Raw genomic sequence first — 20,588 nt, 5'->3', positions numbered from 1 at the left:
AGTTAATTAACTTTATTTTCATAATCTTGTTTTCCTTGGATTCTTCTTTTTTTAAAAGTTTTTCCTCAATCTCTCTCATTTTATTTTTAAGGTCTTTTTTGAGTTCTTCTATGAATTATTTTTGAGCAGGTAGTTATTTAATGTTATTCTTTGGAGGAGGTTTTTTTTTTTTACTTCAATATTCTCCTTTAAAGACAAAACCTTGCATTCCCTATTCTCATAGTAATTCTGTAGTTTAATTATTTCTCCATTGCCTGTTCATTAAAAAAAATATGAGGGGACTTCTGGCCAAGATGGCGGTGACGAGTCAGTAAGGACAAACTGTTTATGTTTTACACATGGAAATGTAAACTATATGACTAAGATTTTCATTAGCAATTGGGTAGTCCAAAAGAACAATTGGGATAAAGATGAGTATAATGTGACTCTATTAAGCAAAATCTTGGAGGAAAAAAAAAGTAATTATACTATATAAATGAGATATGGGAGTTAGGGGAATTTGATGGGGGGAAAGATCTGGTAGTTCTGAAATCCTACTCATATCAGGAATGCATTAAAGAGGCAACTATACATACATATGGTAGAGAGTAGAAACTCTGAATCAGACAAGAGAGCACTTAAGGCTACCTGTTCAATGTGAGACAATGGCTCTATTAGCATATATTTGGATGATGGCTCTCCTAACCATTGGTGCTTGCTGAATGTTTGGTAGTAAGATAATCGTAGCAAGGATTGGAGGGCAGAGGGAAAGAAGTGAGAGGCACTTGATGGCAGGACAAAGAGGAGAGAGGCTGGAGACTCCAGGATCCAGGATCCAGGATCCATCTTTGGCAAGCCGTGTGGTAGCTTGCTTGCCCCCTTTGTTTCTCCCCCCTAAAAACCAAGGACTTTGATTTATCCTGACTCTGACTGACCCTGAGGTCCTCCAGGGAGCTAGCCCATTCTTTACATTTGGCACCCAATGTGGACCAAGGACTCTAATTTCAGTGGAAAAGTCCCTGTGACCAGGAAATAGGGTGAGTATTAAAATAGACAAACAGGAAACTTTGTTAAGTACTAAACTAGTTACATTCCTTTTCTAGCTGAAATAGGGCAGATGTGAGGAAAAGATTCTCCCCCCACCCTGACCCACACCCCGAGAAAGCTCTATAAAAGAGTACTTAGATGAAAGAGGCAAGATTTGCTTGTAACTTGGGAGCAGGTTGGTGGTGTCTTGGAAACATTAGAATGTACATCCCCTTGATTCTTCAAGGAAAAAGAAATAGAGGCAGATAATTGGAAAGTAGTAGGAAATCAACTATGTGAATATTACAATAATAATTGTAATTCAATTTCTAAGGAAACATTCTATATATACAACATAATACAATTGGCCTTAAAGAATCCCACAAGTTTTAGAAAAAGGAAAAGCTCTAAGGAGAACAGCCAAACAAGGAAGCTTGTGGAGAAAGAGGAAGAGAAGGGAGAAGAAATGAAAATATCTCCAAAAGGCATGTGGAGTTAAGTGAACTTAAAGGGCCTGGTTATTCTCACTCTCATAGCCCAGCTTCAACTCCACCTACACCCAAGCAGGCTCTTGACCCTCCCCCATCAAATTCACCTTCCTGGGTGGAGGGAGGAGGAAGAGGAGAAGGGACAGTGATATCACCAGCACCTCAACCCCAACAATCAACCCCACCATGCAAAAGGCACTGTTTAAAGCCACAGATGATTTGAGAATAGAAATGTATGCTGTGATTCAACAGCTTAACTCTTCAGGTTAAGAAAGGAGAAGATACATTCCTTTTAATCTAGAAATTATCAAAGATCTAAAAAAGGCTTGCACTCTTTATGGGTCTATGTCATCTTATGTTAAGATGTTATTACAGAATTTGCTTTATGGAATTTTAACCCCTAATGACTGGAAATCTATAGCAAGAGAACCTGGACAAAACTTTTGGCTTTCTGAATACACTGAACTCTGTAGGATACAAGCCCAATGAAATAGGCAAACAGGAGTTACTATACCAATCATCTGTGGCCAACTAACAGGTGTAGGTTCTTATGCAGACACTTTAGCACAGATTAATTACCCCGTAGCAGCATATGAGCAAATGGCTTCTGCTGCTATCAAAGCATGGGGCTATCTCCCAGGTAAATAAGATAGAGGAGAAGCCTTCAAAAAATAGAGCAATGTCCAAATGAACCTTTTGCTGATTTTGTGGGACATCTGCAGACAACTGTCATATGACCTATTAGTGAAAATGCAGCAACAGAAGTAACAGTGACAACTTGCTAAAGAAAATGCTAATAAGGAATGTAGAAGAATTATACTAGGACTACACAAGGATGCTCCTTTAGAGTACATAATAAGAGGCTGTGCCATAGTGGGCAAAAATACCTTTTAGAGCTAGGCTATGATGCAGACTTCCAAGATCCGAACATGGGAAGACAGGGTCTTTTGGCAAGGGACTCCCAGAGAGACTCGTCAATGCTTTTAGTATGGTAAAGTAGGGCATTTGAAAGCTCAATGTTGGCATAGAGACAGAGTGAGAGAACAGGGTGGCAGAAAAAGACCCAAAACCCCATGTCCAAAATGCAACAGAAGCTTTCATTGGGCATCAGAATGTAGACTGATTCAGGGAAATGATATGGGGGGCCTAGCCCCAGGGCCCAAAGCAAAACATACTTGGGACATGATGGCAGTCAATGCTACACCCAGAGAGATTTTAGAAGTTCAGTACTCAGATGTGACCAATCAACCAAGAAGCAATCTGATGGGAGAAAGGGATTACATAATCAATCATGCAGGAAGCAACCTGATGGGAGAAAGAGATTACAATTGGGGAGAATAGAGCTGTATACAGTTGGGACTACTGAGATATCCCGTGGAGAGGTGAAATCATTCCTCTCCAGCCTATGGATCCCTTGCCTCCAGGCACAGTAGACTTGATCATTTCACCTCCTGAGAATACTTACAAAACAATGTTCATCCATACACTGATGTGGGAAACTGGGGAATGTGTAGTTAATATTCCAATCACTAATACAGGTAGACAATATGTTACTTATCATCCAGGAGAAGTAGTAGCATCATGTTTACTGATACAGACTCCTAATAAGCAATTTGGTGATAGTTGCCCAGATTCGGACTCCAAGCAACAGAATGTAGGAATATTCTGCACTGCAGCAGTTACAGCTAACTATCCTATGCTCATTATCTATATAAATGGCATATCATTAGAAGGATTGGAAGACACAGATGTACATTGTATAGTCATTAGAAGTGCCAACTGGCCCAGTCACTGGCCAAAGATTAAGGCAGACACTTATATGTCTGGTGTAGGAGGACCAATAGCAGCTAAAGTTAGTGCTACCCCTTTGAGATGGACATTTGAAGGTGAAGCAGGAGTTTTTACTCCTTTTATAGTTGAAAATCCCCATCCATCTGTGGGCAAGAGACTTTTTACAACAGTTAGAATTACAAATGAGTACTTTGTTTTTTTAGGCAGGGCTGCCTGTTGGAGGCCTAACACTTGAAGCAATGGACAATAGATTGGTTTTGGACTATCTTTTGGCTGCTGGAAGAGGCATATGTGTGATTGTTATTTATATACCCTCCTTCTAGAACTTCTGAAAATCTTTTACAATACCATATTGATTCATATTGTTTCTTATATCACTTCTTGCATGTACAATTTTCATGTTTGCTACACCACATTGAGCCTGCACCAGCTGTGGGGAGAGTCATCACTACTAGCCTGTGCTTTATTGCTCTGTGTTTGTATAATTTCTCCCATGCTGATGGATTTGTGTTTCTAGTAAGACCCTTCAGCCCAGAAACCAGGTAACAATATCTGGCTTGACTCCCACTTCCCTTTGGTGTTTTTCATCTCAATTCCTGAGAAGTCAGGGAGGGCATGATCATCTCCTTTTTAGTGCTTTTACCTCCCTTCCTAAGAAGTTGGGGGGGGGTGATCATCTCTTTTTTAGTGTTTTCACCCCCTTTTCTGAGAAGTCAGGGAGAGTGTGATCACCTCCTTTTTTGGGGTTCTCACCTCCCTGAGAAGTCAGTTGTAAAACAAAGGAAAGAGGGAGATGTGGAGGGCTGAAACTCTGAATCAGACAAGAGAGCACTTAAGGCTACCTATTCAATGTTAGACAATGGCTCTATTAGCATATGGTGGCTCTCCTCACCATTGGTGCTTGCTGAATGTTTGGTAGTAAAATAATTGTAGGCAAGAATTGGAGGATGGAAAGAGAGAAATGAGAGGAACTTAGTGGCAGGACGAAGAGGACAGGGGTTGAGACTTCAGATTCCAGGATCCAGGATAGCTCTTTGGCAAGTTGCTTGGCAGCTTGCCTGCCTCCTTCACTTCTCCCCTTAAAGACCAAGGACTTTGATTTATCCTGACTCTGGCTGACCCTGAGGCTCTCCAGGAGCTAGCATGTACTTTACAACATATATGTGTGTGTGTGTATACATATAAATATATAATGTGTCAACAAGGATACAGCACTCTCTAAAATCTATAAGAAACTAAGTCAAAGTATAATGAATAGATTAACAAGATAAAGTGTATAGATTAATGGGAAAGGGATAAAGAGGGAAGGAAAAGATTGAGGGAGAAGATAAGATAGGGATCTTTGGGGATTTAGGAGGATATTAAGTAATAGCAAGGCAAGTTAACAGGTAGAAGTGGAAAAGTTAGCAGGGATACAAAATAAGAGGTACACACAAATATAATAACAATGATAAGGAGTAGAATTTATTATAAAAAAGTAAGCGTTGTAATTGGTCTCAGAGAAAAATCAAAGATAAAAGATTCACTCAAGATAGAAATCTACATTATATGTCAACCATATTAATATTGTTTTAAATGTATATGTGCATATGTATGTGTGTGCATGTCTGTGTGTGTAAGTGCATGTGGGTGGGTATATACGTGAGTGTGTATCTATATGTACATAAATACATCCATGTTTAACTTCAGCCTGCTTGGGGGAAATGATGGGGAAGAAAAAGAGGGAAAAAATAAAGTAAAAAGCAAACAGCATGGCACAAAAAAATTACCTACAAGGAAGCAAAGAAAAGATGTGCAGTTGTGAATAAAATGTCTTCTATTAGCATTCTCTCTCTCTCTCTCTCTCTCTCTCTCTCTCTCTCTCTCTCTCTCTCTCTCTCTCTCTCTCTTTCTCTCTCTCTCTCTCTCTTTTGTAAGGAAATTGGGGTTAAATGACTTGTCCAGGCTCACACAAATAGTAAATATTAAGTTTCTAAAGCCAGATTTGAACTCAGATTTTTCTGACTTAGGGGCCAGTTCTTTTTCCATTGTATTATCTATGCTTTCTTGAAATGGAAATTTATTGTAACCTATTTTGAATCCTCCTTTATGTTTTGCTAAGCACATAATTCTTTTTCTTCCTTTCTTTTCTTTTTCTATTTTTATTTGTTTTAAATAAATACACTTTTTAAAAATAAGATTTCCTTCCTTTCCCTGTCCAACTCCCCTGTACACTCTTCTCTTTTTGAGATCATAGAAATCATCTTCCTTTCATTTCCAGTTTTTGATATGACTCTGGCACATCACACACTCCTACCCATCCCCTTGCTTCTTTGCCCCCTTTTACATGTATCCTCCTGTGTTGTAATGTAGTCCCATAAAATAACTAGTCATCTGTGGGAAAGCTGTCACCCGGGTTCTATGTATCATGCCCCTTGCCTGCCTCTTCAGTGTTCTCTACTAAATTTCTATCTTCAACTCTTGTAAACATTTGTATATTTAGAAGGTAGTCTCTTACTGGTTTTTCTACTGGCACTCTCTTGTTGCTGTCCTAGAATGTTGCAATTATTCACTCCTCATTTATGTTGTTTGGTGTGTTTGAGAAGTAAATAACCTTTTTAGTAATAGTTTTCTTCCTAAAAATATTTCAAATGCATCTTTATTATTGAAAAACCAGTTTTCTTTCAGGTGTGGTTAAGATCAGATTTTCAGAGGAGCATTCTGACCTCGATTGCTCTTTAGAACACATCATTCCATTCTCTCATATGATGTTGTTTGAATTTTCTTTTCATTTGTATTTGAAGATCTTTCTCCCAAATGCTTTTAGAATTTTGTTGTTTCTGAATTGAATTGTTAAATGTAATCACTATGTGTTTTATAGTTTTCAATCAGGTTGTTTGCTTCTTTGGAGTAGAGATGTGATCTGTAAATTCTTTCAAATGGTATTCCATTTTCTATATTTAGAAGTTCTGGGAAATTCTCTTCTATTATTTCCTGCATTATGATATCAGGGATTTTTGTCAAATCATGTTCTTTTGAAAGATCTATGATTCTTAAGTTGCTTCTATGCATCCTGTATTTATGTTTTGCTTGAAAAGAATGGATTATCCTTTAATGTTAGTTTTTTGCATCTCTTCTCCTAGATTATCCTTCACTTCTGTGGACTTATATTTCTAATTTTTTGTTCTCACTATTATTTCTTTGATAAGACTAGCCATTGTAGAGTCCTTTTTTTTATTCTGTTCATTATTTTTGTCATGAATGCCATAAATTGTGCTTTCATGATTCTCACTTCTCTTTTGAAATACTCAAGAATTGCCTGCTGTGATATGTTCTTGTCAAGTTCCACAGGGTGTCCTACTTCATCAAGTGTTGCATTTTTGTTTCTTTATTTTGCAATGTTTATTCATAGATGTCTGAATTTGCTTACCAGCTCTGGAGGTCATATTTCCTTCTGTGGTTCCTATTTTTCTTGTTGATTTATTTGTGTATGTTCAAGGTCCTTTAAATTTCCTTCTTTCTGAAATCTGAAATAAGGAAAGGTGAGGAAAAAGAAGGAATTAGAAAGATTTAAAGTTATGGTCAGAAAGAAAAATCATCGTTTTTGAATTATGGAGCTGGATTAAGAGTCTCAAGTGATTATCTCTGTATGTGGCTTATTTTCTACTAGTGTGCACTTGCTGATTATCTCCCCCTAATAATGGTTTCTTTCCATCTCTCAAAGCATCACTGGCTTCTCCTATACTGAGCATTTCAGAGGTCAGTAGTGTAGGTTTTTGCCTTTTCTCCCCAAAGATTTTGAATGGACAGAACTGCTTCTAACTAATTGTTTAGTACTTTCCTTCAGAGTACTTGAAGGAAAGCTGCTTGGGCTTCTGTCCCCTCCCCTGTGATGTCCAGCACCACTTCCTAGATTCTTTGGTTCAGCACCACAGTTAGTTCAGAGAGTTTCTGTTCTATAGGTATAGGATTGTCCATACTGGCTCCTGTAGTTTGGAGCTGTTCATATGTTTGTCTGCTCACTAGCTTTGACCCTTCCCTTAAAGGATGGTGCTACATGTTGGGGAGCATACTTACATATCCTGAACCTGATATTCTCCAACACTAAAAAGAGAGAGGGGGAGATTGGGTTTTGTCTCTATGTTTGTTCCTTTGTGGGTGTGAGCAACAGACAGAAGAGAAACAGAGAGACAGAAAGAGAGAGACAGAGAAACAGAGAAAAAAAGAGAGTCAGAAAAACAGAGAGAGAGAGAGAGAGAGAAAGAGAGAGAGAGAGAGAGAGAGAGAGAGAGAGAGAGAGAGAGAGAGAGAGAGAGAAAGAAAGAAAGAGAGAGAGAGAGAGAGAGAGAGAGATTTGGTTCTGCTAGTACAGCCTCAGGGCCAGCAATGTGGCAGGCTGAAGAGCTCCTGAGTGAACTCAATTTCAGTGAACATCAGTTCATTGTTGGGGGAGAGGGATTAACCTTTTTTTTTTTTTTGAATCCAGATGTCCATAGAGACAAAGACAAGCTGAAGTCATTTATTTTTGGTACATTATTCCTGTCCTGTCGTGATTTGAGAGGTTGTGGGGAATCAAATCTCCTAGTCTCCCATCTTGTTGCTCACATGACCCAGCATAGAATAATTTTAGTTTAGCTCCAACATATAGTATGTTTGTCATTTCTCTATTAAACCCCATTCTTCTGAGACAAGTAATTTAATCATTGAAAGCTCATCCCTCTAATATCTATTTTAAACCAGACTGAGTCAGTTTTTACCATCATTATTACCCCCGTTGCCATTTCTTCATTAGCAAGATTCCACCGAGATTTTAAAATCTTTGCTTCCAGATATCACATTACTCCCAATATCTCTGAGTAACATTGTCATTTTATCTCCATAGGATCATTATGACTGGGGTCTGCGAGCTATTAAATCTGTGCTTGTATTAGCTGGATCTCTGAAGAGAGGAGACCCCAACCGACCTGAGGTCCAAGTCTTAATGCGTTCTCTCCGAGACTTCAACATCCCCAAGATCACAACTGATGACATGCCTGTGTTTATGGGGCTGATTGGAGATCTCTTTCCTACGCTGGATATTCCCAGGAAGAGAGACATCAACTTTGAAGGTTTTATAAAAGAGGCAGTTTTAGAACTAAAACTTCAGGCTGAGGACAACTTTGTGCTCAAAGTAAGTGTCATTACTCTCTCTTCATAATTTCAAAATTCACAAATTATTTTTCTTAAATGTTTCTTTTGCTCATGAATTTTTATTGGTTTTGGATTCCAAGGGTAAGCTGATACACAAATTTTTGATTAATGATAAAGTTTTAAGAAAAGTGACCTCTTCTTTATAGTGGTAGGAAGTTATGGCAACTAAGATATCCCATATCCAGTCAGATATAGATGACACGTGGTTTACATTTGAAGAGTTTCTTTTCTTCCTTAGTTTTACACTTCAAATCATTTCAACTTTATCCCTCATTTTCTTTTCCTTGATTCTAGACTCAGAAAAAGAGGTCTTTCTTCTTGACTATATCAGTTCTTCTAATTGTGCCTTAATCTCGTCATCTCTTATCTCCTCTGGAGAAAAATTCCCCCTTCAGTAATCTATTCCCCAGGCCTAATTTTCTTTCTTTTCTTATTACTAATATTTTTATTATATATTTTTTAAAGTTAATTTTATAGTTATAATTTTTGACAGTACATATGCATGAGTAATTTTTTTACAACATTATCCCTTATATTCATTTTTCCAAATTTTCCCCTCCCTCTCTCTACTCCCTCCCCTAGATGACAGGCAATCCCATATATATTAAATGTGTTACAGTATAACCTACATACAATATATGTGTGTAAATCAATTTTCTTGTTGCATGGTAAGAATTGTAATCATACCTAGTTTTTCTAATGTTCTATTTACCTCTTTAATTTCTTTCTTATTTGTTTTGTTGTTTGATTTATCTAATTCTGAGAGTGCAAGGTTGAGATCTCCCACTATTATAGTTTTGCTATCTATTTCTTATTGCAACTCTCTTAACTTCGCCTTTAGGAAATTAGATGCTATACCACTTGGTGCATATATGTTTAGTATTGATATGGCTTCATTGTCTATGCTGTTTTTTAGCAGGATATAATTTCCTTCCTTATCTCTTTTAATTAGATCAATTTCTGCTTTTGCTTGATCTGAGATAAGGATGGCTAGCCCTGCTTTTTTGGCTTCACCTGAAGCATAATAGATTCTGCTCCAGCCTTTTACCTTTACTCTGTATGTATCTCCTTGCTTTAAATGTGTTTCCTGTAAACAACATATTGTAGGGTTCTGACTTTTGATCCAATCTGCTATCCCCCTCCGTTTAATGGGAAAGTTCATCCCGTTCATATTTACAGTTAAAATTGCTAATTCTGTATTTCCTGCCATCATATTATCCCCTGATTATGCTTTTTTTCCTTTGTCCCCCCTGAACCCCTTCCCCAGTATTGAATTTATGCACCCCACTTGTGATGCACAGCTCTTGCAATAACTTCCTCTTTGGTCACCCTGCTTTTATCTTTTCCTCTCAAATCCATCCTACACAAAATTACCAAACTGACATTCCTAAAACACAAGTCTGACTATGCTCAGAAAGTTTCAGTGAATCCTTAATTGTCTTTGAAATAAATAGAAATTCTTATATTTGATATTCAAAGTGTTTCATCATATAATTCCAATCCAAACTGACTTACTCCTTCCTCATATCTGCCATTCCACCTGCTGCTTCCATGACTTTGCACAGGACTCCCTGTGCTTGGGATGCTTTTCCTTCTTACTTTTCTACCTCTTAGAACCAGGACTTCTTTCAAGGCTCATTTCAAGTGCCTTCTCTTTCTACATGTGCATCCTGATTGCCTCATCCTCCTGATGCCCCTTTGCATTTTATATAGATATAATACTTATGTAGCTCTAAAATTGTTAAATTCCTTCCCCTTTATACTTCCCACTAAAATATTAGATCCTTGAAGGAAATTTGTATTTATTTTTCTAACATCTAGCTTGGACTTGGAAACAAACTAGGCTTAATAAATGTTTGTGGAATTGCTTGATGGATTCCCTAAGTCAAATATTATTTCAGGTGGTACAGCTAGAAGAACTCTTGGCCGTGCGACACTCTGTGTTTGTTGTGGGGAATGCTGGTACAGGCAAGTCCCAGGTGCTGAGGTCTTTGCATAAGACACACCAGAACATGAAACGACGACCAGTCTGCATTGACCTCAACCCCAAAGCTGTTACTAATGATGAATTGTTTGGCATCATCAACCCAGCCACACGAGAATGGAAAGATGGTAAGAAATGCCTAAGAGCAGAGGGAAAACACTATACTTGCTCTAAACAGTATATTGTTATTCAGCTACTGCAAGACTGAATTAATTTTCTTTACGTTCATCAGTTAGGAATATTGGCATGAATTACAAAGAAGAAAAAACATAAGATAGGCCCAATGAAGCAACAAAGAGGCCATGGAAGGGGAACTATGATATTATGATTGGAAAGGGAATTTTCAACAAATTCTGTTTGTTCCTTTAAGCTATATTATATTTGTTCTTTCTCTCCTTCTGGGTAATCTTCTTAAGCCTTCAAGGTGAATGGAAGAAGAAATTGAAGGAGATATAGAATACATAATAAGCAGTTGCCCTATTACTTTAGTTATGCCATGTCACTGAGAATCTGTGGCAGTTAGGGGTGAGAGATAAATATGCTGTTAAGTGCTGGAAAATGTAATGGTATTGAAGAGTACTGTAGTCCAGTGAGTCAAACTCAAATAGAAAAGGATCTCTACAGAACACAATATATTGACTTAGAAAAACTTAAATTAAAATTATATATCATATTTTATTTATCTTATAAAACATATTTTAATCTGATTCAGCAGCACTTGGAAGTTTTGAGGCCATGAGTTTGACTCTTCTGAACTGTAGTCCATTTTACTATCAATTACTATATCCCCACAAACCAAGATGCTGTTAACAGTAGAAAACTTCAAAATTGACATAGAATACATTCCCACAATGTTTTATACTGAGAAGTGATGAAAACTTCCACCTAAAAAAGGTTAACAGAGAGGCTTCCTGGAGTTTTATTCACATTTATCTCAGTTCTCTTACTGAGGACAATTGTTTGTCATTTGGAGAAATTCTTCTCTGAATTGAGTTTTATAAGGAAGAAAATGAGGGGTATTTATCATGAAAGTATATTAATCTCTTGACAGCTTTTCCGTTTGATTTTCTCAGCACTTGTCAATCACCCCCACTATTTCTAATAGTAGTTAACATTTATTTAGAAAATTTAGATGTGAAAAATGCCTTACATGCTACATCATTTAGTCATCACAACAACCAATAGCTACTATTATCATCACTATTTCAGAGAGGAGAAAATTGAGACTAATAGGGAGTGAGCAGTTTATCCAGGATCCCATAGTTGGTTAATGTCTGAGACAAAATTTGAACTCAGGTCTTCCTGATTCTGAGTCTAGCAGTCTTAACCACTGCACCATCTAGCTATTCCTTTATTTTCTTTAATCACATTGATTTAATTTAATGAACATGCTTTCAAGGACTGACACTATGGAGAATGAAATATCTCAGGATGTTTCTCTAAACTTTTTATTTGTTTTCACTTATTTATCCAATGATCCCATTTTAGTGCCACAAATTCCTCTGGAAACTAATGAACTTATTCATCAGTACCTATGCAATATAGAAAGTCAATATCATATAAAGACTGATATTAGAAAAAGGCAATGTGGCATAGTCCATAGATTGCTGGTCTCAGAGTCAGAAAGATATAAGTTCAAATCCTGCTTCTGGCATATACTGGCTGTATAATCCTAGGGAAAACATATAACCTTTCAATACTCTGAGATAATTTTCTAAGACTGTAAGATGGAAAAATAGGTGCAAATCTTTACTAGTGGAGGACCTTCCTTACTAAGTAGAAACACTGACGCCCATAAAATCACACATCCAGTTTAAAAAAATAAAAAGAAGGCACAAAGAGGTGGCATCTTGGCCACTTTCATGTGGCAAATACAGGGTAGAATATCAACATTACATAGGAGGAGCAAGTATAAATGGCATGTACACATCTTTGCCCTCTTCGAAATATATAGCTTTACACTCATACACACACACACACACACACACACACACACACACACACACACACTCACACACTCACACACACTTCTTATGGAGAGACACAAAAACCTATAACCTTTCAAATAATGTAACAGAGAGAAGGACCTTTATTCATATTTATTTCAATCCTTCAATTGAAGACAGAGAAAGCCAGTGCTTGTCATTTAGAAAAGTACACACTCAGGGATGAGGGAATTGGGAGCTGAGAAGTTTGCTTTTAAAGCCTTTTACAATTTAGTCCTAACCTACTTTTCGGCTTCCTGAATTCAGTAGTTCAACCACTTCGCCCCCTTTTTTTTTTTTTTTTTGTACTGGTTGTCCCTTATGCCTAGAATTCATTCCTTCTCATTTCTGCCTCTAAGAACTTTCTTTCAAAACTCAATTAAAGTTTCACTTTGTACATGAAATCTTTCCTTATGCCCTCAACTGCTAATGCCCCCATGTAAAAGAAAAGTTATCCAGGAATTTGTATATACATACATGGTTGTTGTCCTTTGTTTAAAAAAAAATACCATTCTGTTAGAGTCAAGTTACAGAGTGTCCAATTATGACTGATCACACCAAAATGTGCTCAGAAGGTTCTACCACAGGTTGAACACAAATATCCAGTATAAATATTTGGAGAGGTCTCTAAATTTGCAAATCTCATAGGTTTGTTTTTGTCTTTGTTTTTAATTGCTACAATTCTGCTTTGCTTATAGGGAGCAGTGCTTTCTTTGATGTGGACATGCTATGCTGGACAGTTCTCTGGCAGTGCTGCCCATATAACAATATATTCCAAAGTTCTTCAGAGAGATTTTGAAAATGTCCTTATATTGCTTTTTCTGATCTCCATGAGAGCATTTGCCTTATGTTAGTTCTCTGTAAAATAGTTTTTTAGGAAAACATATGTTTAGCATTCAAATAATGTGATAAGTCCATCAGAACTGTGCTCTGTGATAGTTTGTATACTTGGCAGTTCAATTTGAAAAAGGACCTTAGTGTTCAGTACCTTATCTTGCTAGGTGATCTTCAGAATCTTTTAAAACAGTTCAATTGAAAGTGATTCCATTTCCTAGACTGATATTGGTATACTGTCCAGCTTTTATAGGCATATGATAATGAAGTCAATATAATGGCTCTACAGACCTTCAGTTTGGTCCTAAAACCTCTTTTTGCAACACTTTCTTTTGGAGCTCCAAAACACTGAGCTTTGTCTAGCAATGTATACATCAACCTCATTATCTGTATATACATCCTTGAAATATATATTACCAAGGGAAGTGAACTTATCCACAAAATTCAAAATTTCCCCAATTCTTGTAACAAATATTTGTTGTCATGAAGTGTTTTCTGGTAGAGAACTTCTGTTCTTGGTGTTGTTAGTCCAAAAGTAGCACAAGGCAGAAACTCAATCCACACTTTATTGCATCTAGGCTTCAAAGACTGCATTGAGTGCCCAATCATCTGTAACCAAAAAGTTGTACATCAACTTCCCCTCCACTTTAGTCATGGTTTTGTAGTCTTTTCAAGCTAAGTAATTTACCCTCAATGTGGTAACTAACTTTGATGCTATGTTCATCCTCACTGAAGGTATCTAACAACATTGCTAGTATATAAGTATATTCACTTGTACTTTACTTATACTACTTTTGATGAAGTTAAGCACTGTTTTCTTAGAGACAACCAACTGGTAAATCCTATAAAGTTCTTGTTTTTCATTTAGCAGCTTCTGAATTTTCCCATCATTTTTGTCAACCAAATATGGATATTTGTGAATATTCTGAGTAAATGCAGATGCTGCACACCAGTTCTCTGAATGATGCTCCACTATTGCCCACTGTATTTTTGCTCAGCTTTCTCTCCAAATTAGCAACAAACTCTTCCTTCTCAGAGAAGCTCTCTAATTGGTTCACATCTTTTAGTAGTAATCTTGCCTTGGAGTCACTGCTTTTATTTAATGCAGCTGTGTAGCTTGGAAAGACCAAGTCTGATCAGTTTAGACTTAGGACACATTGTCCTTGCTATTCTCACATCTGTCTATCTTTTCTACTTATAGTAATATAGTTTTTTAAATGTCAGTGTTTGCTACAACAATATGTGTATGTTATTTCCTTGTGTTTAGATAAATGGAACATAGTGTTGGTCATGGGAAGGTCATGAGATGCACAAGTCTGTAGTAGTAGTAGTAGTAGTAGTAGTAGTAGTAGTAGTAGTAGTAGTAGTAGTAGTAGTAGTAGTAGTATACTGTTGCTGTTGCTCTTTCTGACCCTATTCTTCCCAAGGACTTCCTGCCATGTCTAGTAGCCTGTGCCTGCTCTTGCAACAAAATCATCCAGAATTACAAGCTTATTCTCTTTCAGCACTTTGATGATAAGAATTTCCAGGTATTCATAAAATTTTCTTTGGCCTTATAAGAGTTCCTTACCATAAAAACAAATGTACTGCTGGTGGTAGTGTGGTTCTTTTTTGCAAATGACAATTACCATAATAAGCCTGTTGTTTAGGCCTTTTGGTAGGCATACAAGCTTGTTGACTCAATACTAACTCAATTAATGTTGACTAGCTTGATGGCAGTCCCCTTCACCACAATCACTTCAGAAAAAGAGATTATGCAGTTCCAACTTCAGTAAATTGGCCTTGATTGGCCAGCTTTGTTTTATTCAGGGCTCCTATTTGGATGCAATGCCTGAATTCTCTTACAACAAGAGCTATATCTTTGAAGTCATCTGAATTTTATGTTGTTCATAAGCATACACACATTCTATGTACCAACACTGAATTGAATCATCTTTCCAGAAGTTTTTGTATATGTTTTTGTATTTCAATTGCAGAGTGAAATCCCCATCTCCTCCACTAAGCAAGCTAGGGTTACATAAGCATAAAATTTTAGGACACTTTTTCAAGCCTTTTCCTCATATCAATGAGGTGCTTAAAAAGCTGCTCAGTTGCTGAGTCCTATGGCTATTCCAGTGACCATAGCACTCCATAGCACCTACTGCCAATAGAACAAATTGCTCTCATCCACCCCTTCCATGGAGGGAAGTCTTAATATGCATAGGGTAGACATCCCCTGATTCACCAAAGGGTTTAATATTCCTCAGTTACCCTCAACCTGGTTTAGCCCATCTTCTGAAATAGTTTATAGGATATGACCACTGAACATGCTACAGCCTCTTGGAGCCACAGGTGAGAGTTGGATGGATCAGTTGGACTGATCAATGTGGATGATCAACCCTAAAAGAGCTTAGCAGCCCTCACATTAGAGGTACTAATCTTCTTTGAACATACCTTATACGATACTCATGTATCTATATACATGTATGTATACATATATATGTATACATAAATACATATTATATCTCAGGATATACATGTTGACTTCTCAAATAGAATATAAACTCCATAACAGCAGCAACTGTTTCATTTATCTTTGTTTCTCCAGCACATTACATAGTTCCTGACACATAATAGGGGCTTAATAAATGTTGACTGGTTGATAGACTAATGATTGTTATTTTTTTAGGACTTTTCTCATCAATCTTGCGTGAACTTGCCAATATAACACAGGAAGGGCCTAAGTGGATTTTACTGGATGGTGACATTGATCCAATGTGGATTGAGTCTTTGAACACTGTCATGGATGACAACAAGGTATAATTCAGGTCCAAAAAAACTCTCTAAGTCATCCCTAAGTGTTGAAATACAATTGATATCTTTGTTTTTAATTGAATTTCCATTTTTCAACCAACAAAAAAATTCTCTTCCTCCCATTTTTCTCTATTCATATTAAACAAAACAACTAAACCTAAATAACAAATATGCATAGTCAAGCAAAATAAAGTCACCCATTGGTAGTTCCCCAAAGATAGTTTTTTTTTTCCTGTCCATCACCTCTCAATTAGAAGATAGGTATTCTACTTCATCAGTTCTCTGGAATCATGAATGATCATTCTATTAATGAGAGATATTAAATATTTCAGAATTGTTTGTTTCTAAATGTTCTCATTATATAAATTATTTTTCTGATTCTACTTATTTTATTCTGCATAAGTTCATAAAAGCCTTCCCAAGTTTCATGGAAATTGCTTTAAAGGAAGTACATGTCTAAAAATAGCTGTTCCTAAGGTCACTAGCTATGACTATAATACAGTTTATTTTTATTAGCAGAACATATTTTTTGTTTGTTTTGGTTTGGGTTGGGTTTTTGTGAGGAGGTTGGTGTTAAGTGACTTGCCCAGGGTCACACAGATATTATGTATTAAGCAAGTATGTATTCTAAGGCCAAATTTCAACACATATATCAAATTCCAGGGCTGATATTCTATCCCCTGCACCATGTAGCAGCTCCAGAACATATGTTTCAAAATTAATAAAAATGTTCCTTCAGAATAGCCAATATAGAAGTTTGAAAATGTATTATTGCTCAAAATATATTTGATCATCACAACAACCCTGTGAGGTAAGTACTATTGTTATCCCCATTTTATAGATGAGGAAATTGAGAAAGACAGTTACTCTCTGACATTCCTAGAATTAGTGACTGAGGAAGGACTTAAACCATATATTCTATAATTCAGTGACACTAGCCTCCTTGTTGTGCTATGCCTAAGACATGCTTATCTCTCAGTTATTGACATTTTCTCTGGCAGTTCCTCATGCTTTGAATGCTCTCTCTCATACCTGTCTATTGGCTTCCCTGGATTCCTTTCAGTCTCAACTGAAACTCCATTTTCTAGGAAGACTTTTCCAATCTTTTTTCATTTTAATGTCTAACTTCTGTTATTTTTTCCATTTAGCCTGAAAAATTTTTGTTTGTAAATATTTTTATATACACTTCATTTGAATTTCTGGATATCTTTTTTCTCTCTATTTAAATCCCCACTAATTAACACAATGCCTTACAGATAGATGCTTAATAAATGTTCATTGATTAATTAACTGAAATCACCTACTCCCAATGAGCTTACCTTCAAATGGGGCAGACAAGTTCATATAAAATGTTATGTGATATGTACAAAACAAGCATAAATTTAACAAACACAAATGTATTCAAATTTGTATTAAATACAAGGTAGTTTTAGAGAGTGTTTGCTAGCAACTGGAAAAATCTCGTGCTTTCACAATTTTACTCACATCAGATTTGGCTCAAAGAAAGAATATTAGACATATTGGTTTTCACCAAAAATTTCTCTCACCTTATAGAAAAGTGGAGGGGAAAGAGGAAATAGAAGGGAAAACAGAAATAGTAGGGGAAAGGTATGAAAAAGGGGGAAGAGTCTCTAAAGGAGGAGGCTTGCTTGAGGCAAGTAGTGTTCATAAGTAAAATATTGGGGAGGAGGGAAAGGGGAAAAGGAAAGAGAAAAGTATAATTTAGCATTAATAAGATGGCAGGAAATATAGAATTAATAGTTTTAACTGTGTGAATGGGGTAAATTCTCCCATAAAACATAAGCAGATAGCAGAAAGAATTAAAACCCAGAGTTCTACAAAATGTTTACAAGAAACACATTTAAAGCAGAATGATACATACAAAGTAAGGGTAAAAGGCTGGAGTAGAATCTATTATACTTCAAGTGAAGTTTAAAAAAAAAAAGGTGGCCATCCTTATCTCAGATCAAACAAAAGTAAAAATTGATCTACTTAAAAGATATAAGGAAGGAAAATATATCTTGCTAAAAGGTACCATAAATAAAGAAGCAATATCAATATTAAACATATATGCACCAAGTAGTGTAGCATCTAAAATCCTAAAAGAAAAGTTAAGAGAGTTTCAAAAAGAAATAGACATCAAAACTATAATAGTGGGAGATCTCAACCTTGCATTCTCAGAACTAGATAAATCAAAACATAAAATAAATAAGAAAGGAATTAAAAAGGTAAATAGAATACTAGAAAAGTTAGGTATGATAGATCTCTGGAGAAAATTGAATGTAGACAGAAAGGAATACACTTTCTTCCTGTCAATTCATGGCACCTATACAAAAATTGATTGTATATTAGGACATAAAAACCTCAAAATCAAATGCAGAAAGGCAATTTTTTCAGATCACAATACAATAAAAATTACATTTAATAAAAGGCCATGGGAAAATAGACCAAAAATTAATTGGAAACTAAAAATCTCATCCTAAAGAAAGAATGAGCAAAACAGCAAATCAGTAGACACAATAATTTCATCCAAGAGAATGACAATAATGAGACAACATACCAAGATTTGTGGGAAACAGCCAAAGAGGTAATGATGGAAAATTTTATATCTCTAGATGCTTACTTGCATAAAATAGAGAAAGAGATCAATGAATTGGGTTTGCAACTAAAAAGCTAGAAAAAGAACAAATTAAAAACTCCCAAGAATGTACCAAACTTGAAATTCTAAAAATAAGAGATCAATAAAATTAAAAGTAAAAAGACAACTATTGAATTAATAAATAAAACTAAGAGTTGGTTTTATGAAAAAACTAGTAAAATAGATAAACCCTTAGTTAATTTGATTAGAAAAAGGAAAGAAGAAAATCAAATTGTTAGTCTCAAAAATGAAAAGGAAGAACTTTCCATCAATTAAAAGTAAACTAAAGCAATAATTAGGCGTTACTTTGCCCAACTTTATGCCAATAAATTTGACACCCTAAGTGAAATGGAGGAATTAAGATTAAGAGAAGAGGAAATAAATTACATAAATAGTCCTGTTTTAAAAAAAGAAATAGAATAAGCTATTAATCAACTCCCTAAGAAAAAAATCCCTGGGATCAGATGGATTTATATGTGAATTCTACCAAACATTTAAAGAACAATTAACTCCAATATACATAAACTATTTGAAAAAATAGGGAATGAAGGACTCCTACCAAATTCCATTTATGACACAGATATGGTACTGATACCTAAACCAGAAAAGAGAATTATACACCAATCTCCCCAACTAATATTGATGAAAAAAACTTAAATAAAATATTAGTAAAGTGATTACAGAAAATCATTCCAGGATAATACACCATGACCGGGACTGCAGGGCTGATTCAATATTAGGAAAACTATTAGCATAATTGACTATATCAATAACCAAATTAACAAAAACCATATAATTATCTCAATAGATGCAGAAAAAGCATTTTATAAAATCCAATACCCATTCCTATTAAAAACACAAGAGAGCATGGGAATAAATGGACTTTTCCTTAAAACAGTCAGTAGCAACTATTTAAAACCATCAGCAAGCATCATATGTAATGGGTATAACCTGGAGCCATTCCCAATAAGATCAGAGGGGAAACCTGGTTTCCACTATCACCATTATTATTCAGTATTGTATTAGAAATTCTAACATTGGCAATAAGAGAAAAAAATTAAAGGAATTAGAGTAGATAATGAGGAAATCAAATTATCACTCTTTGCAGATGATATGATAGTATACTTAGAGAAATCTAGAGAATCAGCTAAAAAACTCTTTAAAAGTAATCCACAACTTTAGCAAAGTTGCAGGATACAAAATAAATGCACATAAATCATCAGCATTTTTATATATCACTAACAAAATCCAATAGCAAGAGATACAAAGAGAAATTTCATTTAAAATAACTTTATAGTATAAAATATTTGGGAATCTATCTGTCAAGGGAAAATCAGGAACTATATGAGCAAAACTACAAAATATTTTCTACACAAAGTCAGATCTAAGCAATTAGAAAAATATCAAGTGCTCTTGGATAGATCTAGTGAATTTAATAAAGAAGACAATACTATCTAAACTAATCTATTTATTTAGTGCCATACCAAACAAACTTCCAAGAAACTATTTTACTGACCTAGAAAAAATAACAACAAAATTCATCTGGAAGAACAAAAGGCCAAGAATTTCAAGGGAATTGATGAAAAGAAAAACAAATGAAGGTGGCTTAGCTGTACCAGATCTAAAACTACATTATAAAGCAGCAGTCATCAAAAATATTTGGTACTGGCTAAGAAAAAGAGCCATTGATCAGTGGAATAGGTTAGGTTCATAGAACAAAATAGTCCATGTGCATAGTAGTCTAGTGTTTGACAAACCCAAAGACTCCAACTTTTGGGATGAGAATTCACTATTTGACAAAAACTGCTGGAACAATCGGAAACTAGTATGGCAGAAACTAAGCATTGTTCTACACTTAACACCATACATATACCAAGATAAGATGAAAATAAATTCATGAT

General features: G+C 35.7%; 1 protein-coding gene across 1 annotated transcript in view; it reads left to right on the top strand.

Moving 5' to 3' along the window:
* Positions 1-20,588, top strand: part of DNAH9 (dynein axonemal heavy chain 9) — a 572,299-nt gene that overhangs the window by 274,292 nt on the left and 277,419 nt on the right. The window contains exons 31-33 of the mRNA XM_074264740.1: positions 8,146-8,433; positions 10,355-10,565; positions 15,925-16,052. Coding sequence (XP_074120841.1) covers positions 8,146-8,433; positions 10,355-10,565; positions 15,925-16,052 — 627 coding nt within the window. The remainder of the gene's footprint in view (positions 1-8,145; positions 8,434-10,354; positions 10,566-15,924; positions 16,053-20,588) is intronic.

This window comes from Sminthopsis crassicaudata, chromosome 4, assembly GCF_048593235.1.
Source record: "Sminthopsis crassicaudata isolate SCR6 chromosome 4, ASM4859323v1, whole genome shotgun sequence".
NCBI classification, from domain to species: Eukaryota; Metazoa; Chordata; class Mammalia; order Dasyuromorphia; family Dasyuridae; genus Sminthopsis; species Sminthopsis crassicaudata.
The sequence above is the reverse complement of the archived record's forward strand: the minus strand, read 5'-3'. Positions and strand labels throughout refer to the sequence as shown.